The sequence below is a fragment of the Melanerpes formicivorus genome, unplaced genomic scaffold (genome assembly GCF_026170545.1).
Source record: "Melanerpes formicivorus ecotype bairdi unplaced genomic scaffold, bMelFor1.0.p_v2 SCAF_36, whole genome shotgun sequence".
NCBI lineage: Eukaryota > Metazoa > Chordata > Aves > Piciformes > Picidae > Melanerpes > Melanerpes formicivorus.
The window spans coordinates 7,876,104-7,903,379 of record NW_027142388.1 but is presented as its reverse complement, the minus strand read 5'-3'; the positions used below and the strand labels follow the sequence as shown (position 1 = coordinate 7,903,379).

Genomic DNA, 27,276 nt, shown 5'->3' with positions numbered 1-27,276 from the left:
AGTGAGGGCCCCACAACTGAACCCAGTATTTGAGGTGCAGCCTTGCCAGTGCTGAGTACAGGAGACAATGGCATCATGCTAGGATGACATTATCAGCATGCATGAGGCCTGCAGAAGTGGGAGCCAGGCCACTCCAGCTGCTAGTGCCTGCCCTCCACGGAGCACTGTGCTGAAACCCTCACAATTTCACTCTGACTGGCACAGCTACAGCAGCCAAAATGCAGGCGGGCAACAAGGCAGCAGCAGTAAAGATCCTGCAGGCTCCCGTGTTGTGAACATGGGACCGGATCCTGAGCCAAACTCAGCACCACCCACACCCAGGGCTGTCCACAGGCACTGGGATAAATCAGGCTGGTTGGGAAAAGCAGTGCAGCGCTCCATAGCTTGGATGTGCCCAGCACACCTCCTCTTCTGCTGGCAGGACCCTTGGAGAGACGACTGAATGGTGCTCCCAGGTTGGTGCCTGCTCGGCCAGGGAGCAGGTCCTGCCCTGCACCCCAGGAAGCTCCACCTCATTCACTGGGTGATACCAGGTGCATCTTGCAGCACATGGAAAATCCACCACAGCAGCTTCTACAAACCTCACTTATTGAAAAATAAAAAATTGAGGGGAAATGAAAAGACAAAAGCCCTTCTCAGTGTGCTGTTATCAAGCAGAGGAAATGAGACTTCTAAAGCTCCCATTCAGAGAGGAGGGGGGTGGAGGGGAGAGAGAAATCCCACTCCAGACGCACTTGAGCGAACAGCTTTTGAAATGGAAATGTCGCTCTTCAGAAACATTTAAATTTCCTCCGCTTGCCAGGGAGGAGGAAGGAGGCAGAGGAGCAGCAGGGACTCCTCAGCCATGCAAATCCCACTGGGGTCCATTCAGGGCAGGGCCCTGTCGAGAAGGGATTTGTCAGGAGTTAATCAGGACCAGCACATGGTATTAATATTGGCTTGAAGGGGCATCAGATTTGGAGGGGAGGGAAGGGAATGAATGAAGACAGCTCTATTTAACCACTGCCACAAGTGAGATCTATCCAAGGGCTGCTCCTGCTCCCTCCTGCTCCTCTCCCTGCACAACCATTGCCTAAATTATTTTTCCCCAAATCCTGGAGGCTGAGCTGCCTACTGAGAATCAGCTTGATTGATGGATAAAGGAAATGCAAGCAACACCTAAGAGGGTTTGATTGGTGGCTGAGGCATGTGATGGGACCAATCCCCATCTCTTCCACACAAGGGCCATTGCACCAAGACAGGATTACCAGCACAGCAGACATGTTGACTGGTCCCAGCATCCAAATCCTGCTCACTCCCAGCAGCTCCTCTCCCAACTGTTTCAGCTCAAACCCCAGAAATTACTGCTCCTGCAGCAATCCACCATGCTCCCCTTGTCAGCTGCATGCCACCACTTCACTGCTCTAGTGTCTTCAGGGTCACTTAACGTATAGGTTCATTCTTGCTGTGGTGTCAAGTGCATAAAGCAGGACATCAAAGACCTCCCTTCTGCAAAAAAATATAAATTGGATTGCGAGAAAACTAGACACAAGGGCAAGGTTCCAAAGGTCTCCTCAGTCCTCCAGATCCAGTAAGGTCCCACAGGGTCAGCTTTTATTAGTCAAGTCTCTGAACTCTATCAGAACATCTCAGTGCACACACACACGTGCATGTTTGAGCCTCGCGAGACACACAAGGCCTGAACAAAGTGGCCTGGAAGCAAAGAAAGGTCACTGTGAACTTCACTGACAGAGACACAAAACCCAAGCAGCTTTTTATCAGGAATCCAAGTTGTTCTGACTTCCATTTCACAGTGGCTGGACTGGAAAACTTGTAACTGTGAAACAAGGCTCACAGCTGCTTGGATGTTTCAGCTGGTGGCTCCGTTGGTAGCACATAAGACTCTTAATGGGAAGCTCCTGAGTTCAAGCCTGCAGTGGGCAGTAGTGATCTCCCCACTCTAGTCGTGAGGTCTGTGGTGACAGGTTGGACTCCATGATCTTTGAGGTCCCTTCCAACCTTAGGAATACTGATGCTCTTGAAAAACATTCACCAAGAATCACAGAATTGTTAGGGTGGGTGGGAAGGGACCTCAAGGATCATCTAGTTCCAACCCCCCTGGCCATGGGCAGAGACCCCTCACACTAGATCAAGTTGCTCAGAGCTACATCCAGCCCGGCCTTAAAAACCTCCAGGGATGAGGCTTCCCCCAGCTCCCCCTGGGCAACCTGTTCCAGTGTCTCAGCACCCTCATGGTGAAAAACTTCTTCTTAACATCCAATCTGAATCTACCTATTTCTATTTTTGTTCCATTCCCCCTAATCCTATCATTACCTGACACCCTAAACAGTCCCTCCCCAGCCTTCTCATAGGCCCTCTTCAGATACTGGAAGGCCATAACAAGGTGACCTCAGAGCCTTCTCTTCTCTAGACTGAACAGCCCCAACTCTCAGTCTGTCTCCGTAAGAGAGGTGCTCCAGCCCCCTGATCATCCTCATGGCCCTTCACATTCCAGTACATCCATATCCCTCTTGTAATAGGGGCTCCAGAACTGGATGCAATACTCCAGGTGGGGTCTCACCAGAGTAGAGTAGAAGGGGAGAATCACCTCCCTCGACCTGCTGGTTATGCTTCTCTTAATGCAGCCCAGGATGTGATTGGCTTTCCAGGCTGCAAGTGCACAAAAACTGGCTGGGGGGGGAAAGAAAGATCTTCCCTAGAAACAGTTTCTCCTGGCTTTTAATGAAGCTTTTAATGGCCTCATCTGTCCCCAACACACCACTGAACCCTGTTTAACTCTCCCTTAATTTTAGGATCTCTCCTTTGAGCAGGTGCTGGCCCCAACACATGCATAGGACATGGTGGGACAACACCTCCATCTGCCCCTCCACTGCCTGGGGCATCCACAGCAGCCTGGCAGCCCCCAGTGACACAAACCATATGCACCAGCCATAGCCCCACACACCCCCAGGGGTGCTATGACAGCACCCAAGGACAAGCATGGGGATGTGGGGCATGGCCACGAGCATTGCAAGAGACATGTAAAACACTAAGCAAGGCACAAGACTACACAGGGAATGTGCTGAGAGGGGAGCACGGGTGGTACAGAGCAACCCTCAGCTATGCCATCCATCAGAGCCAGCCACCAGCTGCGCTCCATGATTTATTGTTCTAATAATTGTGCAGACATGGAAGGGGAAGCCTCAACATTCCCTGCTTGGTTGAGTAGCCATTTCCTTCCCTGCTCCGCCTGATTTTCCATCAGGAGGCTGCATCCTGAGCCCTGGGAGTGGCAGGTGGAGTGACAGCAGTTCCAGGCATCCTCAACCATCTCCCATGGCTGGCAGGGCAGGAGGAAATAACATCCCACAGTAACAGGAAACACAGGGGGGTGCTGGTCCAGACATGAGCCATTGGCCCAGCTCTGGGCCTCAACAAGCCCATGGAGCATGCAAAACAAACCTTTCAGGAGAGTTCTGGATCTGTTTGGTGATGTTTTTTTTCCATAATATTTCTTTTCCCCCCATTCAGTAGGTAGGGATAGCCATTAGGGTATAGGAACCATCACAGTGTCTCAAAGCGCGACACCTGGAGCATCACTCAGCTCTGTGACTAGGGCCAGACTGACTAAGGAAAGACCGAATGCCCACGAGAGTGCAGGATAAAGCAGCTCCCCCAGCCTCAGGGCAGAAGCACCATTTCTAATTGCAAATGGCTGTGGGAGTCACTCAGCTGCCAACCCTTTGCCCCGGCTGTTCCTGCAGAACAGCACAAAGCACCCCTCTGCCTCTCCGGGCCAGGATGTTACACGGAAACAAACCAAACATCTCAGCTCCCATAGCAAGAATAAACCCACTGTGAATTTCTTATTATCTGTTAGCAAAGCAGCAGCTTCCCACCAAGGCTGCAATTTCCATCTTGGTTTGGCAGGCACAGGGCTGTGAAATGATTACTGTGTTTACTTTTCCTTTGCTAACTATAAAATCCTATTCCTCTGCCCTGCCAAGAATGACTGAAGCTAATAAAATTCAGGCATTTGGAAGAAAGCAATAATAAGCCTCCCTTTTGGGGCCTTTCTGATGAAATTTCCCTGCTCCGATCAGCGATTATGCTGTATTCATGAACACTGCTGATGTCTCCAAGTGCACCCAGATTGACTCAAATCAATATTTAGCTTTGCTCCAGACTCTGAGCCTCTCTGCACGGCTGCTGAAGGCTGGATCACTGAACTGCACAGCTAAAAGAAGCCTTTGAAAAAAACAGCTTACAGGTCTATGAGGCAGCATATATATGTGTGTGTGTGCTTGTGTATTAAAAAAAAACCCTAGGCTTTTCAATTACTTTAAACCCTGTGAAGAAGTCTATACACATGAAACACCCCTGGATGCAAGAATTTACAAATCCCTCTCCAAATATATTGAAAGCCATGAATACAATGCACATTATATAGACACACACACACATACCTGCCTGTTCTTTAGCAGCTTTCAGTGTTTGAAAGAGCAGAAGGTTCCTGGTGTTTACATCTGCCACTGCCTGCTGCTGAGACACAAACACATCAGCAGCTGAGGGCAGCCTGCTCTGCGGCGTACCTGTGATGGCTGGCACCAGATAAAATAACACAGACCTGAAAACCAGCCTGGAATAAAAGCCTGTGCTTCGTTTGTTGCATAACCACATGGGACAGCTTGATGTGCACCAGGCAATGGTTCTTTCTTAAGCAGCCACAGGAATGACAGCATCCAAAGAGGAGATCAGAAGGCAGAAACGATCACTGCTGCTCCTCAGGGAACAACATGGGGAGGAGAAAACTCAGCCACGTCCCTTGTCAGGGCAGCGATCAGAGCAGGGTGTTCAAAGGCAAGCCTAGGAAATGTTTCTGTGCAGGCAGAGGAGGTGCCAAGGCAGCAGAAAAACCTGCTGTTGGGATGTGCTGCAGCAGGGTGCTGGGCGCTCTGCAGCCCAAGGGAATCAATCCCTCACGGAGGAGACACCATGCACTGGGCAGCCCCACAGCTGCTGTCCAGCTCCTCTGCTGCTTGGTACTGCCAGCACTCTGCTCTTTCCCTGCATCCCACAGAAAAAGGTATTTGGTGCAGGATTAAAAGGATTGCCAGTGCTTGGCTGGGATGAAGGTGAGCAGCAGCTGGGCTGAGCACTGGCAAATGCAGGAGATGCTGGGTCAAAGTGCTGAGATGACCAAAGAGTAACTAGGCTTAGGACAGGATGTGAGGACATGGTTCAGGTCATTCCCTCCCATGCTGCTTCTCCCCTACTAATTTCTGCTGTTGATTTCCCCAAAGAGAGGGTAGGAAAGAGCACATCACTCCTGCCACAAGCCAGCCTCATTGCTGGGCAAAAGCCCAGTTTCAAGGGCAGGCTCCACCATGCTTCCACTCCCTCACCTCCTGCAAAAAGGTGCCAAGAATTAGAATTGCATTTTTCAAGAGCATCAGAACAAGCCAAGGGCCTGTCAGCCTGTCCTGAAACAACCCCTGTGCTCAGCCAGTGCACAGCCAGCATTCCTGATGCACACCAGTGTCCATCACCCCTCCCCCTCCCCATGAAGCTGCAGAGCACTTGGTGGTGGAGCAAGCCAGAAAACTCTCTGTATGTCCTCTGCCTAAAAGGCAGCCAAAGAGTTCTTACGCTTAAAAAGCAGATTTGGGTCCAAAAAGAAAGGAGGTTTTAGCAAGCGATTATAAGTAGGCCCTTTGGCACTCGGCAGCTCCCCTCCTGTTATGGATGCTAAGGGTGTCGTTAAGAGACTCCACGAAGCAGGGATGTGAAGTCACGGAGCTTTAGCAAGGGCTGTTGCCATGTTCAATATGTTATTACAGCTCCATCACCACAGGCACAAGGAGCAGCGAGATCTCTGCCAGATCCATCTCTGAAATCACTCCCCCAACTCCATCCCCTCCAGCAGCAGCAGGCAAACACCTTCAATTGCTGTTGCATCTCCTCCACCCAGCTCTGGGAAGGAAGGCTCTGGTGTGAGATGTCCTTCTCCTCAGAACACAGCACATAAAATTAATTTGATAGATGTCACTACTCACAGGCTTTCATAGCGCTACTCAGAGCTGTGGATGGGCTGCATTTCATAACCACGCACCAGAATGCTGTACACTGATGGAGAAGACACCAAGCTGCTCCCACCAAACCCCTTGCCCTCCCCAGGAAGGCCCTTGGCAAGGAGGGAGACCAAGTTCATCTGCAAGATGATATGCATGCTTGCAAATGAGTAACAACCCCTTGCTTTGTTGCCAGCACTAACTGGCCAGACCACATGGAAGGGGGAACAACCATATGCCCCCATCCCAGAGGATGCCTGGCTCCAGCAGGAGTCGAAACACTGCTCTGTGCCCACACCCCCTCCCAGAAGATGAGGGGAAGAGAAGAAACCCACATCAGGCTGAAACTGCAGAGGGAGAAGAAAATGGCTAGGACATAATTCTTAGTACCAGGACTGAATTCTTCCATGGAAATTTCTTCCAGGTGAAGGTTTCTTTCTTACCACAAATGTGCAAAAGCAGATTGACTGCAGGTGGCCAGCACACTCCTCTTCACCCTGCACCACTGCCATCACGCTTCAGAGCAATGCAGAAGAGATTGGTGCCAGCTCCCAAATCCCACTTGAGGACTGATAAAATTTAAGAGCACACTAGCTTTGCTGACTCCTATTTTTAGAGTGTAACAAGGCAGGTAAGGATCTTTGCTATTGAAGAAAAACTAGATACACAAACCATGTACAAACGCTTCCAAAAGGGAGAAGAAAAACCTCCACGAATCCACGCAGCACAGCCAGCTCTCAGAAAAAAAGCTGGCAATATCACTTCTAATTACAGAGGTGAGGCAGACAAAGTCAAGAGACTTTCCTTCCCTCAAGCAGATCAGGTGAGATGTGGCACTGCACGAGCCTTGTAATATTGACTGAATGGAACAGAAAAGTCCAATTATGCAAATGATGAAGCAGGCTCCCGAGAAGCAGCCAGCCTTATCACGACGCCCTTTTCCACCGCTGCGGCTTGAAAGGCAATTTAAAAGGTTGTTTGGGATGTCGATCACCGCAAATGAGCCGAGGAAGTGCAAAACAACAACCTGTGCTTGAGGCAACCATCGGTTTTCCAGACATGCTGAGCCTCAGCTCTGCTCTCTGTGGCTTGGGGACTGCCATGGGCTGGAGCAACCAGAGCAAGGGAGAGCTGGGTTGCAGGAGGCTCATGGAAGGTCAAGCTCAGTTTTCAGATGCTGCCTCCAGAGTTTTTCTGCAGCCCACAAGGGCTTTTCCTGCCAAGCCCAAGTCTCTTCAGACATAAGAACACCAGCTGAAGAATGCAATAAAATCAGTTGTCTTGTCACTCACGGTGCTCCTTCCTTTTGCCTCTTGCCTCAGGGCCGGCTGGAGCCACTGAATGTCTCTCAAAGACTAAACAATGCCTAACGTGTCTGGTTTCAAATGAAACCAGCACGAATCCATGCTCATGAGATGGAGCATCCTATTCCAGATACAACACTCCTCTGGCTGTTTGTTCCTTGGCTTCCCATCCCCAGTTGGTGCACAGCACGAGCTGCTGACAAGCCCTTGCAGCCATCCTGGCACAGTCACTGCACAGCGGACAGGGCAACGAAGTCTGCTGCGTGCCAGGAGAGCCAGACAGCTTACACAAGGCAGGCACACACCCTCAAAGGTGTGTTCACATGCAGCTGAGCAGGGGTTAACACTCACCCTCCTGCACTTTAGAAATAACCTTCAGAGCCGTGAGGAAAGCAAGGGAATGGAGAAATCCAGCCAGAAGTGTTTGCACTATGACAATGTGAACAATGCAAATATTTCAGTTTTCAAATATGCTTGGAATGACAGAGTACGCCAACATCTCCCTCATCTTCCCAGAAATAGCTTTGAATCATTGCTGCCCTAACCCAAGTTGTGTCCCCCCCTACTCCCCCACCCTACCAAATCGTTTCCGCCATCAGATTTTTATCAGGTACAAGTCAACAGTGTGAGCAACCACACAGCAGATGGGTGGATGTTGAAAGCGTCACAGGAGGATCCTCCTACAGCTACTGAACTCTGCAACCCCACACCACTTAGTCCTGATGGACATCCTACTGCCCCACCAGCCTGGGGACTATGGGGAGAGCCCAGCTTGCCTCCTCACCAAGCTGGCTGCAAGGAGAGTTAGTAAGAAATGCTGCTCTCCACAGAGGAAGGAGGACAAAAGCAGGAAAACACGTAGGTGTGTTTGTACCCACTAAAATGGTTCCATTTAATTGCTCAGACCTGAGGTTAGAGCCACTTCCACAGAAGTCCACTCCTCCAAGCAGCAGTTGGGAAGCCAGGCAGCATATGCAGGCTTTGAACTGAGCACCTAGCAGTCCTGAGGGGGAGAGGTAGTCATCTTGTGGCAAGTGTTTACAGGCATTTCACCTTTCACAGGGCTGATCCAGCCATACGCTGGCACAGAACTCAGCATCTCATGTGGGTTTTGGATAATGTGGAGTGAGCAGCAGAGCACTGGCAGCACTGCTGTGTTTCCATGAGTGCTCCGGTGGCTCCCAGCCACCCCTTTGCCACCAGATGTGGCCACAACCACAGCTGGTCAAGGAACCAGCTCCCTCTCCTACGGCAAAGACATATGGCCAAGGAGGACAGCCCTGTGCTGTCACTGGGTCTCTGCTTGCAGACTCTCACCAAAAGCCCCAGTAATATGCCCTGAGCTCTTCTTTCCAAGTGGAAAACCACCCTCATCAGGGAAGGGAGCCCATATGATCCACACTGCAGACTCAGAGCCTACAGGAGGTCACTTGCCCAGGGATGGCCGATGCTCACAGCTTCATTTCATTCTGCAGCCCCTCTGTGCCATTGTTCCACAGCAATAAATCACAGGGAGGCACTGGAATTCTGGCCTAGTTTCTACATGAGGGAGCCCAGGGTTCAGGAACCCAGATGCCACCTCACTTTTGCTAACTCTCAGCAGCCGCTGTGCCCAGCACCCTTCCAAACACTCAACGCCTACGCATCCCGTCGGAGCGCGGCGGCTCTCCCGGTTCAAAGCACTGCCGAGTTTCCACCCCCTCTGCTCCCTTCCCCCAGCACTGGATTACTCAATTAGAGATTATGCTTTTGCCAGTTACCTCCAAGCCAACTGGGGCCTCTGCCAAGGTCAACACGAGTTCCAGCCAGTTTCATTAATAACTGTGAGACCAACCCACTGGAAACTCTGAGAGGTTAATCCCAGCAACAGATCAATGTTCTCATAACAAATCCACAGAGCAGAAACACCACTGGTGATTTACCAGCCCAGATATCTGGTGCTGGGAGCTGCCTTCTCTGAGCATCTCTCCCTGTGATGGGGCAAACCCTGCTGCTGGAATCCTCAGCCTCCCAACTCCTCACCCTCGCACATTCGGCAAGGGACGGAGCAGCTACCAGGGGACAGCAGTGCCAAGGGAGCAGCCAGCGCGGCGAGGAGGAAGCAGGGCTCCCGAAAGGCCTTTCGGTTGTCCTCGGTGCTCTGCCAGCCCGCAGCCGGAGCAGGACATAGAGGGTTAGCCAAGAACCTTTCCATCCCACAGCCTCTTTTCCAGCAGTTTATTGTAAATTGGGTTCTGGAACGGGCAGCCAGTGTGAAATTTGGCATGTACACTGCTGGCTTCAATGCATCATTAAAAAGGCATTTTAAATGTGTTAATTCCTCCTTTTGCAATTAATTGCTTTTAAAGCCACATTAACGTGCATCAAAGCAACATATCCTTTGCCCTAATTTCTGCTTTGCTGTGCGTATTTCCTGGCCTTGGTGCTGTCTTTTTCCAAGACTTCCCCCTTCCCTTTTCTTAGACCCTTTTTTTAGTCTATAGCACCAAAGAAAAGAAAAAAAAAATACACAGAAAGGGAAGAAATTAAAACCCTTTAATACAAAGCAGAGTGCAAGTCCTAACAACACATGGCTCCCTAACAGTCCTTTCCCAGCAATAGTTGTTAATTGTTTTACAAAAGAGGGAAGTGGCATTGTCCCTTGGAAGGCCAGGGAAATCTGAGATACAGAAAGGGGAAGAGACTTACCCAGTGACCAGCAGCCTGCCAGGGCAGATGGCAACGAGGTTCGGCTTCCCTAAGCCTCCACCCAGCCCTGTACCCATGACACTACATGGCTCCCAGTAAGCGAATTCCTGCTGGAGCAATAGGCTACGTGTAAGTGCAGCCAGCCCGCCCTTGCAAAGGGACTAAATGCAGATCACGACTGACTCACATCCTATAGGAAGGAGCAGCAAATCTTGTACGTGGTGGAAAAGCAGTCTCAGAAATGGGAAGAAGAACAAGTAGAAGAGTAATGGGAATAAGAAACAACGGCAGGGGAGAAGCAGGAGCAAGCTCTGCAGCTCTGCAAAGGGGAGAGCAGGCACTGCTGGACCAGACGTGCCACACTCAGCATCCCCACGGACAGGACAGCACACAGCACCCACTGAGCAAGTAGGCACAGAGACAGAGGATTGTGCAGCTGTGTTACTGGTCTGCTCTGAAGCTGCCTGCTTTACTCCTGTCTGCTCTTACATGATGGAGGTCTGTGACTTTCTCTGTTGGAAAGAAAACAGAAGCCACCTATGATCCTGGGAACCAGCTCCTGCCTTTCCACCAAGAGCACACCTGGCAAATCTGCATCGTGGCAACTCCTCCAGCAACACTCATCAGCCAGGCTTGCAGCCATGGAAAACACAGTCCTGCTTCAGCTGTGCCTGGCTATTCTCAGCCAGCTCAAGGGAGCACCTCAGATGCAGCGTCAGCCCACACTGGCACAGGGGGCATGGAAATATTTCATTTCTCCACCAGCAGGCTGGAGCCCTCCTGGCCATGGCCTGCAGCAGGAGCCCAGCACTAGGAACATGGCAGCAATCCCTCTTGCAGGGAAAAAGATGCTGAAGTGGGTGAAGCAGACAATAAAACAACCTTCTACTTCCCAGCTTGGAAAGAAACACCAGTGTTTGAGGATATGAGCAATGCAAGGTTCATAAGGAAAGGCAAACTCTTATTAGACTAGCTGAGGTTTAGCTGTAAAGCTGCTGAGTTTGAAAGGCACACTGCCCAAAGCATGGCTTGAAGGCCAGCTATAAAGGTGTTGATGTAGTAGAAGACATTATCTGCGACACACAACCCAAGCCTCACTTGGAATGAGGCCACTGTGATCCTGAAAGAGGTCCAGTGGACCCCACATTATAAAAGACACAGGAAATCCACTTTGCTTTGGGGGAAAACCTCTGGAAGATGTTACCAGCAACTGTCACCTCAATCACTCATCTGTGTTCAGAGCACAGCTTAAGGCCCTAACCAAAGGCCTTGGTGATGCACAGCAATGGTGTTAACTTCTCTGGTCTGAGGTTGGTAAATCCAGTGTAATCAGCCATTATCAGGCACATGCTAATCTCACACCCCACCACAGACCTGAACTCCACATCTCAGCTCCAGCACTGCTCTGAAACCAGTGGAGACCAATTGGTGCTCACTGTCTGAGCACAACACCCATTGCTGCTACATTACAGTGATGTCCCTTAGGAGAGCCCAGCTGGCACCCAGAACACACAACCAGCCCCCCTGCCCTTTTTACTGAGGGCCTTGTGAAGCTCTTTCCTGTGCAAGAATTAGTTTGATTTGCACAATGACCATGAAAAGCTGCTCCTCTGATGAGTAAATTTTCTCTTCTCCCTATGCAGTGACTGCAACAGGGTGGAATGGGGTTAAGGGGTAAGGCAACAACTCCTGGGTTACTCTGTCCAAACAACCACCAATGTGTTTAGTAATAACTGGGCTCACGTGGCACATCTCACCCACAGAGTTCACCCTAGCAAAGCTGCCCTAGATAAAGTATCGAATGACTTCATCAGGCTCTGAGTCAGCAGCACAGATGGAACAGCAAATTTCTTTCTCCAGCTCTGGTCACTGGGACATGTCCTGCTGCTGAGTGTGCGCCACTGTGCGCCAGACATGCATCCTGACACCAGGCATGTACCCCAGCTTGCAAATGTACAGAAACCTCTGGTTCTGCACCCACTTTGTAAGGTGCTTGCAGGATGGGAGGAAGGTTGCAGAATAACCTCTGAGAACAGAGGACATGCTGAGTCAGCAGGACAAGCACAGTGCTGCTAGAAATTAAGTGTAAGCCAACATCCATAGAGATGGAGGAGAGTGGGGGGGGTCAGCCACTAGGATGAGCTGCATTGGGATGTGCTGCTTTAGGAGGTGTCATCAGTCAGGCAGAGGAGCTAATGGCAGCCATGGAGCTCATCACAGCTTCTCTTCATTAGCTGGTGATTTACACCATCAGAGCTCAGCACTGCATCAGACAGTTGGCATAGCACAGGCACAAGTAGCTTGACACATGCAGGTAGCCCAGATATGCAAGTGTCCAGAGCTCATGGACAACAACCAGCCTTGCTTTATGGTATTTCCTTTGGACCAGCATACCCACAATATCAAACACACTGAGGCTCAGGGTGATGCACAGATCATCTGCAGGAGCTTTATCACAACCTTAATGTCCACAAGCAGTTTATAAACTACTCTGAGGATGACGCTTCAAGAATAAAGCTAAGAGACTGCTATTAATCCACTTTCCCCAGCTGTGAAAGCAGAAATACCTTCAGAGTGACAGTTCTACACCCCAGACCTGCCTTCTGCTCCCAGACACTTGAACAGCCCTGAGATCATCCCAGTCTGGCAGTGATTTCCATCAAATCCATTCTGAAATCAGCCCTTGCTAGTTTTGAGCAACTAATCTCAGCTCCACTTAGGCTCTCACTAGTCAGGGACACCACATTTATTTTCTTCCTTACAGGCCCTGAAATTACAAATGGCTCTGCTAAAAGCATAATCTTGTCTTGCTGAATTGTACCTCACAGCTCTCTCTCTCTTTCATTAACAGATGTTTTAAGCCCCATAAAATGCATGTAATTCTTGGAAATGTGTCACAGACCAAGAAGCAAAATGAAGCCCCCCGAACTCACGAACTAATGCCTCAAGAGCAGCTCTGCCTATTAGAAACAAATAGCTGAGACAACACATGGGTTTCCAGTGAGAGGCAGAACAGAGCTGCTGATGGAAAGAATGTGCAGTCAGAAAAGCTGCCCTGGTTTCCTCACATCTTTGGAAGGGAAATGTTTTTCAGTTTATTTTCCCCATCAGCCACCCAATCCAGCACGCCCTGAGTATTCTCAGTTCAGAGCCACCAGAACACGTCCCAGTAGCATGGAAAGCAGGCTCCCTGTTAAGACACATCTCAGAGGGAGCATCAAAGATTGGACACAAAAGTGTCACAGCTCCTTGGAGACATCTTTTCCAAGGCTACACATTTTCAAGAGCTAAAGGACAGCAACCTGATATGTCTGGTGCATTTCTTGTGGTCTGAGTTCAAACTGGGCTCTTAAAGAGCTGCTACATCCCTTCCATCATCAGCTCACCGTTCCTAATTGGCAGCCCCTGGAGCCCTCTCCTCCAGGAGATCCACCCAGGGCTCCCGTGGCATCTGAGCTACCCCAAAGTTAAATGTTCTTCTCACCCAAGGTCAGAGGGATCTCATGTTAGGCCCTCCAGTACTGTATGACTAAGAGATGCCCAAATATCCTGGCACTGCCAAGCAAGACCTTTTTTGCCAGGGTGTTATTTCAATGAGTGCCCACAGCAACACAACAAACCGTCCCCCGCACCCTGGCTAAGGATGTGACATCCTTCTCATTTCACTGAGGGCTCAGGTATCTCTGAAGCTCAGCTGCCTCCAGCATGTTTACCCAATTAGACATTCCTGCCAACCAGGAGCATGTCCAAGCTTGAGACAAAAAAAAATCAAACACGGTTTACCCCAACAGAGCATGAAAGTAAATCCCAACAGGCAGACAAGCACAGGATTTATCCTTGCACCACTTAGTACATGTGCAGAAGGGACAATTGCAAGTAAACAATTTGCTTTGTTATATGAGACCAAGGCAAGGTTATATTAAAGAACCACAAGCAGCTGATTCAAACCTTTCCAACAGCAATATTAAATAAAGAGAGGTGATAAATGAGAAAGGTCAAGTGAAAATCAAATCAGGGCACAGTATCCAGAAAAACCAGACATGGTCAATTCTAATTCAGCCTAAAGGAGCTTCCAGGTTGGTCTGCTGCCTCTAATAGCCCAGCAGATGCAAGTTTGTGACTGCAACAGTTGTGGCTAAAGCTGATAAACTTTTGTTTCCCCAAAGCAGTGAACCCATCTCAGTGAATATCACCTGACACCACCAAGCGCTGCTTGATGCAGCAGGAACCACCACCTACACCGATTGGTAGCAGCCTACAGCCTCAGAGGAAGCTCTCTACACAAGCCAAAGGGATCCCAAAACAAAGACCCCAACTCCAGCCAGCACCCCAGCCTGTTGTTCCCTTACCTTGGAGAGATCCTCTGTCCCTCCCTGCTGGCTCTGGTTCAGGAGAGGCGAGTGCCGCATCAGGGGGTCCTGCAGTAGATCTAGGCGTGGCCTCTTGGTTTCAATGAACTCCAAGTCCGATGGCTTGGTCAGGTCAGAGAGATAGGAATGAGCCTCAGTTCTCAGGTGCAGCTCCTGAGATCTGGTGACAAAGAGAAGTGAGCCTTTAGTAAACAAGCCACCTCTATCCAGGCTCTACAACCACAAGCCACTTGATGAAGTCAGACAGCTCAGCTTCTGCCCATTTCCCAGAAGGATGCAGAAAGGTAGGTCAGGTGGCCCTGGACTCAAACACCTCAGGTCTTCGCAAACCCAGGATGTACAGCTCCAACGCTTGACTGCTGGGCATGGTGCTTCTCCTGGAGTGCTCACTGTAGGTAGGCAGAACCAAACAATCAGGCAGGGGAGTAGGACATGGAGTGCAACATCACAGAATCATTGAATCATTTTGGCTGGAAGAGACTGTTAAGATCATCAAGCCCAACGCAGCACTGCCAAGTCCACCACTAAACCATGTCCCTCAGCACCACATCTACACTGCCATCCTCCAAGCCCAACAGGCAGCTCTCCTGTCCCCTTCCTCAGCACCACCTCCAGGTCACCTGGAAAGCCCCACTGCAATCTCCTGTTCCACCACACATGGTGGGTTGCTGTCTCTACACCAGGGCAAAGAAACAAGGCTGCAGTTTTGAGCCTTCCCTGTCATACCACATGTGACAGGCTGGCCAGAAAAAGCCAAAGCTTGGCAAATGCTCAAACCTGACCCATAAATCCTCCTATGGCCCCTAAGCCCAGCTCCCTTCTGCCACATTTGGCTTATTTAGTCAAAGGTACCTGTATCATTGTTTCTATGTAGCAGCTTCTATAGGAATGCCAAAGATTATGTGCTGGGGGAAAACGTACACTCCTCCGTGGCTAGACAGGAGAGATTTCTTTTTCCAGGACGAGGGAGGAAAGCAGCCAGCCACATGGAGTTAGTTGCACGTCTCCAGCGCAGACCTGGCAAGCTGTGAGGGCACATTAGCCAGTGATGGCAACCATGCTGACGTGCCACAGCAGGCTCAAATACCTCTCACTTACTAAATATGATGCAGCTGGCGATAGCTGGAAATTGGGTTTGGGTTTGCTTTCTTAAAACAAATGTCAAGCTTTTCTTTTTGCCCTCCCCCCAAGCCCTTTTTTTGTAAGCTCTATTTTTCCTAAGAGGATTCTCTTGTGAGAACTGTAAAGGGATCCTGCAAAAATACATTAAACTTTTTACTAAGCCCAAGGATCAGCTTTGCTGCAGCAGCTCCCAGGGTGTGTTAACTCTTTAGGCAGGAGTTCCTCTTTAACAAAAAAAAAAGAGGCAAAAAGCCCACAAACAACAACAAAACACATCCAGATGAAGTACAGTAAAGTTCTAAGGAAAAAAATAAAATCATGGGCTTCCCCCTCCCCCTTTTCCCCTTAAACAAAATTGAAGTTCCTCCCCAGTTACCAAACACCAACAAGTGACAGCCTTTGGAGCTACTGGAAGGGGAGGAAGGGAGGGGACGTGTTTTGTCATAAGCAAGCACAACAGACAACGTCGTGTGGCCCCCACCCACAAACTGCAACCACTGATGGTCATTTTTACCTAGCTAATTAAATATCTGGGAGAGGATGACAAAAAGGGAAGAACCCAGAGCCCTCTGAAGCCAGCGGGAGTCTTTCCAGCAGCTGTAACAGCTCTGGACTGCATCCAGAGAGAGGAGGAACCCTGGTGAAAACTACTTTCTCAGGGGCACCACATCAAGCAAATCCCTCTGCCCTCCCCTGCAGCACTGTGCCAAACTCATCCCTGCTTGGGGAAACAAGCTAAAGGTGCTATTGCTCATTTTTACAATTTGATTCAAACATCAACAGCAGGCACAAAGCATGTGCACGCCAAACTGCTGCTGTGGCTTTGGCACAGGCAGCTGATGCTCGGATTTGGGCAGCAGCTTTGCTGCTGACACACAGAAACAGAATCTGGCTCGTCCTCTTCCTCCTTCCCAGCAAAAAGGGGATGGCAGAGCAGAGAGGTTCCTGTACTGCCTTTGCCACTCCAACCCCCAACGTACGAGAGCACAGCTCACACAGCAAACTTTTCAGAGCAGAAACAGCTCTGAAATCTGGCATGGAAGCAGAGCTCGCTTCACCTGCAAACACTTTCACACTGAATGATCCTCAACTTTCCTCAGAGAGCCCAGAAATATCTCCTGGCATCTCTCAAGTTTCCTGCTGGCTTGTCCCAAACCCTGCCTGCCCGCAGCTGCATGCCAAAATCTTGGGCTCTGCTGCAAAACCCAGGGACAATAAGCAACTGTTGAGCTGGGCAGGTGCTAAAATATTCCAACACCCGGGGCTCTGCTGAGGCAATTAAAAGTCAGATGTATTTATTTGCACTTCTTCCCCTTTCCTTTTTTTTTTTTTTTTCTAAGGCCATATTACCAAGAAGCTGCTAATTGACTCAGGATGGCTCCCAGACCTCTGCAGTTGTCAGGAACCCAAGACAACTGTCATACTCTGTGTCTCTAAGATAAGTGCAACACTCAGAGCTTTTCAAAGGCAGTTCCAGCGAGGCAGGGGCCACGCCAGGGAAAGCAGCTGCAGCGTTACAGGGTGCTATTTCATTTCCATTTCCACATCCATTGGAACTGCTATTAACTTTATCCACTGGAATTTCCAGCCACTCCCCAGGTCGCCTTGCCTGACACAACCCGCTCAGCCTGTCCTGGCTGCACACTCTTGAGTGCTCTTAGAATCACAGAAGACCTCTAAGATCACTGAGTCCAACCGTCAACCTAAGATCACCATCCTCACTAAACCATGTCCCAAAGTGCCATGTCCACACATTTCTTGAGTATCTCCAGGGGTGGTGACTCTACCCTGGGGGGTAGAGGCCTGTTCCAGTGCCTGATCACTCTTTCTGTGAAGAAATTTTTCCTAATATCCAATCTAACCCCCCAGCACAATTTCAGGCAATCTTCTCTCGTTCTACTACCTGACACTAAACAGAAGAGACCAATGCCCTCCTCACAGCAACCTCCTTTCAGGCAGCTGTAGAGAGCAATGATGCCTCCCCTCAGCCTCCTCTTCTCCCGGCTGAGCCACCCCAACACCCTCAGCCACTCCTCATAACATCTCTAGACCCTGCATCAACTTTGTTGCCCTTCTCTGGACATGCTCCAGCACCTCAATGCCTTTCTTGTAGTGAGGGGCCCAAAACTGAATGCTGTATTCAAGGTGCAGCCTCACCTCTTGCTTGGACCCTTCACACCTTTCTCTCTTGACATCCCCATCCACACGAGCCCTTCACAACAGACTTTTACACAGGGCTGATGTTACTGTCTGTGTAAAAACAGCCCTGAAAACCTCTTCTGTTACACCCAAATTGAGGGTTTGCTGTATTTCCAAATAGCTCCCACCTGGCTGGTGTATTCCAGAGATCCCTACTTTGCTGAAGGGAAAGAGTGGTTTTAATTGCATGTGACTTACTCATGATTAAATGAATTAAACCAAATGCCAGAGCTAATTATGAAGTGATGCAAGTTAGTCTTCACCTGGAGTCCTCCACCACAAACACTAAACAAAAGGAGTGGAACATCATGAGACCTGGCTGACACCAAGACTGGGAGCCAGAGTCTGCCCCATAACGTCCAGCTCCACTTTGGGCAGGTCTGAGTCCAGCAGACCACAATAACCCAAGATTAGACCTTTGATTTATTACTGATATGACAGACTGATCACACCCTACCAGCTGCAGAGCCACGTTATTCATTCACTGGGGCCATTCCCACAGCAGGCTCACATAGGGTGTTCAGAAGAAACAAGCAGAGAAAATCCTACAGCAAGTGTGGGGCACCTGCACCTTGCTCCAGCACATGCAGGTCACTGGGACCTAGCAAAACATCTGCTACATTATACTCACATTAGAACCAGCTGAGCACAAGATGGGCTGATAAAAAGGGCTATCTGCTAGTTGGGTATACAGGAAGCTGAGAGCATCTCTCTGCTGGGAGAAAGGATCAAAGGAGACATCCTGAGCTGCCCTTGAGGCTTGTAAGAGCAGCCCTGATGGAATCTAAATGGATTTCACCTTTATCTTCTTTGCTGTAGCTGAATCAGGACAAACTGAGCAAGTACAAATTTTTGGAGGAGATCAAGGCAGGCTCTCCCACCCCACTAACCCACCTCAGGATCATGCTGCCTGGCTTTTCAGAGCCACACAACCCTCCTCTGCTCTTCAGGCTCTCATTTCTCCATCAGCTGAGCAGCAGGAGGAATGACTGCTATTCTGTAACACCCAGTGAACCTAGCTTGACTTCACGAAGATGTGCCTCCTGCACCAAGGGCTCCAAACACCAGCAGCGACTCTGAGCCAGCTCCCAGCAAGGGCACAGTTGAAGCTCTACATCCATCCACAAATATTGTTCTTTACATCATAGGGCCAAACAACATAACTGGACTGGAAAACTGGCTCTTGCCTTCTCTTGGAACCAGAACCAAGACAAATGTTCTCCTTTCTGTAGCTGTTTATTTCCTCTGGCTGAGATAGTTTGGTGAGAAATTGTCTCAAAAAAACAGCTTTTACAGAAGCTTTTACAGAGGCTTTTCCAGGCCTCACAGGTACAGACACACAACAAAATGCCTTTGAAAGCCATGAATATAGAAAACCACCAGTGTCAGAGTGAATTATTTATAATCAACACTAACATTCATCCAAGGTTTCAGCAGCCCCTTTACAGCTAAATGACAGCCAGAGTGGGAGACCAGGCAAGTTGAGACCTGTTACAGAGAAGCTGGAGGGTTTGTAGGAGCAAACCTGCCACCAGACAGCTAGAAAAACATATACAGGGCCAGCTGACAGATTCCTTCTGTCATATAAATGGAGAAGAAAAGCCCTCTTGACTTAACAACAGGGGCCACTGGAAGACCAGCCAGTCTGGGGGAGGGTGGGGGGGAAGGTGGAGCTCCCATGCCCTCAGCTACATCTAACAGCAGCAGCATTGAGGCTTCCCAAGCCGAAGGTATGGGACAGCCTTAAACAGCATGCATCATGTGGTCCAGCTCAAGGATTCCAGGTCCTTGTGATGTCTGACTGAGCACTGTGACTAGGGAGACCCCATGTGCATCCTGATGATGCTCTGGCTGCGCATTCCCACACGATGGCAGGTAGCTGTGCCTCAGCCACCCCACACAACCCTGTCAGCCAACTTCTTCCAAGCCAACTGCAATTTAGATGAGAGGAGATGCTTTATTTAAAACTTGCATATTGAACATTTCCACACACACTGCCTGAATTATTCATGGATGGGACCAGCAGCAGCTTTAATACTGTGCCACACAATGACATTGCCTCACTCAGGATGAGGAGAAGGAATAGTTGTGGCTCTCCACAAGCTTCCCCACATGTCTTCTCCAGGCATGCAAAACAAGGAGCCCCAGAGGAAAGCCCTCTTGGCAGTGCTGGATAGCTGGAGAACTCCCTGAACTAATGGCTTTAGGAACATCCCACGTTCCAGTAGGCCTGCTGCAAACATTGCAAGGTTTCTCTTCCTCCCACAAGATAAATCTGCTTCAAGTTTATGTAGGGTAAAGATGCTTCATGAATTTTTGCCCTCCATCCCAGCCAAGGCAAAGCCCAGGTTTCTCCTCACACCTCCTTGCCAGGGCACACTGGCACGTCTCTGTGGAGCCTTGGTCGCCCTCTGTGCCCACTTGTGGACATGCCCACGGTGCACACCGGAGCAGAGGGTACTTGCAAGACAAAACTTGCCAAGTATCTACATGCCAGTGTCTGCCCTTTCCAGCTGTGATTTTCCCACGTTCATTTGTGGAGAGGGAGGAAAAAATGGTAATTTAAAGAGTGGCCTCCAGAACATCATTTCAAGTGTGAACAGACGCAAAGATGTATGCTTGCAGGGCTTCCAGAGGCACCGCTGCTCACTCCTGAGAGAAGGGTCACCTTTAAAAATGGAAACTTAATTAAAGCCCATAAATAACAGGGGCTCGGTGGCACTGCTAACCGGGGAGCAGTTGGTGCCATTTGGCCCAGCGCAGATGAAGAGCGAGGGCCACACGTGATTTCCAGCGGCCACGCACACCGCCCCGGCTTCCCACTGCTCCCCAGGCTCCTCAGCCAGCAGGATTAATCACATTCAATAAGCACAGTAATTAGGCTTTGCTCTCATGCTGGATTGCACATGGCTATCTCAGATGGCTCCAGCAACACAGCAGCTGCTTAACGTATCCAAAATGCCATCCTTCAGATCAGCACCGGGCAAGCTCTTCGAGCTCCTCACAACTGCGCTCAGCAGAACGGCTCTGAAAAAGGAGCCTGGGTCTCCTGGTGAACTGGGAAAATGATCTGATGAAAACAGTGACTCACCTGACTCTGGGTGAAGGTGGGATCTACTGTGTGAACATGCACACTGCTTATTTACAGCCACGTCTTCTGCCAGAGAAGCAATTATCCACCCCAGCATTCCTGTGCTGGTTAAAGAGCCTCATTTAAAATCCCAACACGTAGGAAAAGTCAGAAGGAAAAAAAACCACCGTGGTTCCGTGATTTTTCAGACCCCTCACCCCACTGGCACCTGCCATTTGACACTCAACCCGGTTTTCCTCACTTCTTTTGTGGTCCAAAATATATATAGAAGAGGGGAGGAAAAAAAAACCAACCCTAATCCTTGTCACCTTGCCAGGACATTCCTCTGCAAGTATTCATGGTACGACTTGTACCAACAGCAGATCCTGAAATACTTCTCTTCTCTCCCTGCAGTCCAGTTGGCACAGCCAACTGAGCAAGCCAAGGGGAAGTCTGTGGATCCTTCCAAGAAAAAGCCTGCTACCAAAAAAAACATCAAGGAAAGCAGCACATCTCTGCAAAGACAGACAACTTTCCCTACAGCAACAGAGTGGTTCAAGTTTTCCTTCCTTCTTCCAAGCCAGAATTGCTGCCCAGAGAGTTCAAGTCCCCACATCCACCAAGAGGTGATGACAACTCTCAAGGCTGATACACTTGGAGAAGGGCATTCTGCAGCTCCCCAGCATCTCCTGCAGAACTGGGCTGCCCAGGGTGGAAGGCAGAAGCGGAGGGAGGCAGCAACCCCACAATGGTCTGACACTTCAGGAACTGGCTCTCCCCATCCTGCCTGACCCACCAGGCTCAACTGTAGTGACATCCAGCTGCCTGATCCTGACACTCAACAAGCTCTTTGTTCAGGCAACACCAAAATGTGGGGTCATCTCAGCACCCCATTCCTTCCAGCAAGTTACCACTCAACAGCTTTTTGCCACCAAAACCTGAATCAAACTTAAAACACTGTGACGATAAGGATTTCACTAACTGCTTCTTCCCTTTTCACTGGACCATAGTTTACCACCACCTCAGTGCCTACATCAAAACTGCAGCCAGGAGAGACAGAAAACTGCAAAGCTATAGGAAGCCCACCTAAGCAAGCCCAAAAGATTTCTGCAGGATTTAAAGAGTCCATGGGGTCAAGCCTCAAATACCATGTGAGATCTGCCTAAGATGAAGGTAATGCCAAAGTGGGAGACAGCCCCCTGAAACCAGTAAAGAGTAAGACTAATTCCTGCAGCTTCCAAAAGAGAGGACAAACAGCAGCTGCTCACTGGGTTCAGAAGATGCAGGACCAAGCAGTCAAAATGCTGAATCACTACTCTTTGGCTGCAGACACTGCTCTGGATCAGTGTGAGGCACAAAAATGGCAGGGATGTCCACCTAGGACAGGGCTCAATCTCCAGTACTGTCCATCTGCCCCATCCCACTTGCCCTGACTCCCAAATTGATTTTTTGAAGGAGGGGAGTGGTCCTGGAAGAGCATCAGCCACCACAACCAACAGCAGACAGGCTGCTTCTTCTGAAGCCAAAGCAATGGGGGCTTGGAAGAGTTCCCTTCCACAGACACTTGCTTCAAGGAGAGGATTGTCTCACTCCCACCACCACAGCATGCCAGGTGGGCTATCAGGCAGGGAACCAAAGTGAGGGTCTTAATTTCAGACACAGCACAGTTCCCTCTACTTACTTGCCGTGGCTGAGCTGCAGACCTTACTTATTTGCCTTCAGTTGCTGCCTCCTCCCTAGCCCCTCATGCTGAGAGCCAGCTGCCTCTGCTCAAAACCCTCAATCCCAGCCCAGGAGCAAAGCCAAAGTGCTTACAGATGCGCCTGGCCTGAACCTGCCAAGGGGACTCAGCTGCAGAGCTGGCTGCTTTCACCTCCCTTGTCCAAGCTTTGCTCCACACCAAGCAGAGCCAGAACTGTTTTTCAGGATACGCACCAATGACCAACCCAACCTGCTCCAAAAACTCCAGGGTCTTGGCTCTTAAGCACCTCAAGAACCATCAGAAGAGCAATCAAGCACCCAAAGGGCTCATTTGTAACATATCAGGTGCTAGCAGGGCAGTGAAATTCTGGAACAGGTTGCCCATCCATGCAGTGGAGGCTCCATTCTTGGAGACATTCAAGGTCAAACTTGAGGGGGTCCTGAGCAGACTGATCTAGTTGGAGATGTCCCTGCTTAGTGCAGAGGGCTGGACAAGATGACTTTTGAGGGTCCCTTCCAACCCAATGCATTCTATGATTCTATTTTAGAGCAGATCCTGACACCACAAAGATGAAATAGCAAAGCCCCCCCCCAACAGATTTTTTGAGTGTAGTGCAAAGAAACAGCAGCTGGCTTGGCAAAAAAAATGGATTAACAGCTCCCCAGTGCCACCCAGTTCCTATTACTTCAATAATTAATTACACTGGACTGAAAATTTCTGCAGACTCCCCACCTTGCATACCCCCAGGCTCCCCAATGTGGTTTTTGTTTGGTCTACATCCCAGCACTGCAGCACAACTGAGCTGAACGTCTGAGGTATTTTTAGCTTTGTCACCCAGTATCATGTCTGCAAAAACTCAATTTTTCAGATGTTCCAGGGAAAAAGGGATGAAGTGTAACTTGGGTCTGTTACAAAAAACTTACAGCATGCCAAAACCTCACCATTCAGGTTGAAAGAGAAGGAACCATGATAAGCATTTGGATGTGTATCTAGGCCTGACAACCTCAGTTAACACTTACCCACATTCACCTGACTCTCAACACAAGTTTGCAGTATCTGTGAGCCACAGTGAGATGTCTGGATGACCCCCACCAGATCAGAAGTGTGGTACAGCAGACCCCAAGGCTTGCTGTTGGAGTCTTTTTTAGTCACATGGAAGAACCAAGACGTGTTTTGTTGGGTTTTTTTAAACAGCATACTCAGAACTTGAAACCTTCACTTTACTGGAGAGCAGAACTGGTTCTCCATTTTGCAAACCCTAAGTAGTATGAAAAACAAAACCAGGCACCAGCATGTTGCTGGGTCCTCTTTACTCACCTCCCCCAAATTTAGCTGAACCTGACCCACTTCCAACTCAGCCATGTTAATCTGAGTGCAGAAATTAAAGCACTGAGAAAGCAAAGCGTGCTACGGCAACGCAACCTGCTACAAGAAGCCATCCAAAATGATAATGCCCTCTGTGCATGCAGGTGCCATCCAGAAGAGCACATCCAGGAGGACAGATGTAACACTAACTTTGGTGGCTGCGTTTGTGCTCCTAAATTCTCATCAGGATGAGAGCTGGGTGTGGATTTTGGGGTGAGAATTTGGATGTGCTTCCAAATTCTCATGTTTCTGCTGAGCACCAAGCTGAACTCAGCCTATCAGAAAAGAGCATCCTGTCTGCACCTATGCCCTTATGTATCCCACTCCCTGAGTTCTTCCTCCTCTCCCCTAACAATTATGATTTTAAAGAAACAGATTCATCTCTGTGACTCTGGTTTTATTCTCAGCCTATGGAATAAGCACTCAATAAAACTGTTCTGCATGAATCCGCTGCAGCAAGGCTCTTATTTCACTTCCAGGCCAGCTTTCTTCCAAAACCACTAAGCATCAAATGAAGAAGAGAAACTATGAAAAAGCAGCATTTTGAGATGAAACAGGGAGTGAGAGTGATGACCTTCAGAACAGAGCAGCTCCTGTGGTTAAAGTGTCTACAGCTTTCCCAGCCACGCAGCACTTTCCCTGAGGAGCACCCAAAACCACTGCCAGGCTCCCATGGGAAGCTAGCGAAGAAAACAGGGACAGAGAGTGTGCTGTGAGGGGATCAGACAGAAAAAACACAAGCCCTCACTTTGGAGAAAGCTGTGAAGGAAATGCTGAAAGAAAAACATCACACTGAAAGCAGGGAGGAAGAGCAAAGAGGAAGAGGAGATGCACAGTGGAAATGAGCTCTTCTCACTCCTCCCTTCAGCCTCGGGAGCCACAGACCAAATCCAACCACACACCTTTACTTCCTACACTGACGCAAGCCACTGCAACCAGTTACAGCAACGTGTAGCTTCACAGAAAAGGGGTGGGGGAGTGGTGTTTAGTGGTTTTAAAACATCTTCGAGATGCATGATAGTTCAAGGGAAGAAACCACAAGGCAAAGGTGCCACTTGCAGTAGCACAACAAAGCTAAAGCAGCACAGACAAAAACATAACTTTGCTCAGGTCTCCCCCAGCCCTCCTCCACCCCCAGCCCTGCACAGAATACTCCCAGATGTGGTTGGGATGCCCATGTCCCAAGGGAAGGCAGGGAACTGGTACCTTTCATTGCCTGGCTGGAACTCGGAGAGCAGGGATGGTCTCCGCCGCTGCGGCTGCATGATTGACCCCGGAGGGAGGTGGGAAGCAAAATCCCTGGAATGATGCTGGTACTCCAACAGTGCAACGTCCTGCAGGAGCAAACACAGAAGAGCTGGTTAGGCTGGTGGCAACCTTTAAGCAAGCATTGAACATGAGGGTAGATTAAGTTTAGATGTAAGGAAGAAGTTCTTCCCTGCGAGGGTGGTCAGACACTGGAACAGGTTACTGAGAGGCTGTGGGTGCCCCATCCTTGGAAGTGTTGAAGGTCAGGCTGGATGGGGCTTTGAGCAACCTGGTCTAGTGGCAGGTGTCATGCAGAATTATTGAACTAGATGATCTTTAAGGTCCCTTCCAACCCAAACCATTCTCTGACAACTCAGGAAAATAAATAAATATCTAGGTAGTCCTCCTTTGAAGCACTGGGTGCTGGACCACAAAGCTCAGTGCTCCTGCCCCAGCAAAAGGGTTCCCACTAATCTCCATCCCTGCATCACACTGCACTGGCAGCTCAGTCCAACCTGCTTCCAGCCTTTTACTGGGGCTGCTCATAAGTTGGCCCATGGGATGAGGACCCCAACAAGCTCAACCCAGCTGCCAAGCATGCACACAGGGATTTTTTTCATCCAAGCAGTCCTGGTGACAGCTTAATCTGAGAGGAAGAACAGGTAAAGGGGAAATTAAAGGCACAAGATACTTTCAGCTTCAATAATCCATGCAGCAGCGTGAAGAACTTGGGGGGGGAGGGAGAAAGAAAAAGATATATCTGAAATGTTATTTGGAGAGTGTCCCTTTAAGCACAGCTCCCCTGGGTTGAGCTCAAGGGGTTTGAAAGGACAGTTTGCTACTTATTATGTGTACGTCCCTTTTGTTCCCTGACCCTTGAGAGCACAGTACAGTATGTTCCCAAATTTAATTAAATAAGAAGCCCTCCTGCTCTCTGCCACAGACTGATTCCAGCAACAGTATTTTAGCAGCTACATTCAACTCCTCTTTTTTTCCATTTGCAGATAGGTACTTGACCAGAAGACTAATCATCTAATTAACAAAGACCTTCAGCAATGGCAGAGAAAGCCCTGTCACAGAATATCCCTGGTAACACTGACACACATTCACCTTAGAAGAACCAATCCCACCTGGGAGTTTATTCTGAACAGCTGTAACTGGGACAAAAAAAACCCCACACCAAACACCAAAAAACAAAACAACACACAAACACACACCACCACCCCCAAAAAAAGGCAAAAAGACATTTCAGAGTCTAAAATCAATAAATCAAATACCAAGTGCATGTGGGCAGGGGGACTCCTGCCCCTAACAGCTGCCATAGAAGTTATCTGATCAGTTGCAGTGAAGATTGACAAGCTCCAGCACTAGGGAAGCTGGAGAAGTGTGTCCCAGCAAGTGGGCATAATGGGCAAAGAAAAGATTTGGAAGCTTAAATAGCAACAACCTGCCCCTGAAGCCCCCTTCTCTCCAAGGTGTCTCTGCAGAACCCCTTCTCTTCCTTCTGTAAGTGAAGAGAGTAGCCCAATGATGGATGCCATGCTCTCCTCCAGCCAGCTGCAGGGTAGAAAGGAATATCGAAACAACATCTTTAGCTGCCAGAGGATAAACCAAGATGTTTGCACAGCAGCTTTCTGGAAAGACAAGAAGAAAAATGGACTTGGAAGCTCCTGGTCTAGGGAAGCCAAGCCAAGCAGATGGCCTACCCCACATTCAGGTGCTCTCACAGAAGAGCTGAAAGAGCCAGATATGGAATGAAGGCAGAAGGGGAATGGTGGAGTCTGAGGGACACCACTTCTTTGTGTCTAGAAAAGTGCACCAGCCTGAACCAGGTTCACTTCTCCCCAGCATCAGGCAACAGTGTGCTGCTGCTCCCTTCTGTTCAGGCTGATCTTGGCAAACACCAGCAACCAGGAGCCTCTGCCCACCCCAAACTCCTGGTCACCCTCTCCAGCCTGGCCACTTCAGATATCAGCCCCTGAGGCAAGTGGTGTCTTCACATGGGTTCTTGCAACACAAGGAGTGCATTGCTAGGACAGCATCAACTCATTCCATGATGTTTCACTTCTGCTGTAAACCCAGGTGTACAGAGAGGACACCATCCCATGACACTGTTTCTCAGCCAGGAGGGGATTGGTCTCTTCTCCCAGGCAACTAG

The 27,276-nt window shown here is 49.5% G+C and overlaps 1 protein-coding gene across 10 annotated transcripts in view; it reads right to left on the bottom strand.

Moving 5' to 3' along the window:
- NCOR2 (nuclear receptor corepressor 2) overlaps window positions 1–27,276 on the bottom strand; it is a 259,628-nt gene that overhangs the window by 140,041 nt on the left and 92,311 nt on the right. For all 10 annotated transcript variants that reach the window (XM_068157439.1, XM_068157445.1, XM_068157447.1 and 7 more), the window contains 2 exons: window positions 25,077–25,204; window positions 14,392–14,572 (listed from right to left, as the gene is read on the bottom strand). In XM_068157439.1, coding sequence (XP_068013540.1) covers window positions 14,392–14,572; window positions 25,077–25,204 — 309 coding nt within the window. The remainder of the gene's footprint in view (window positions 1–14,391; window positions 14,573–25,076; window positions 25,205–27,276) is intronic.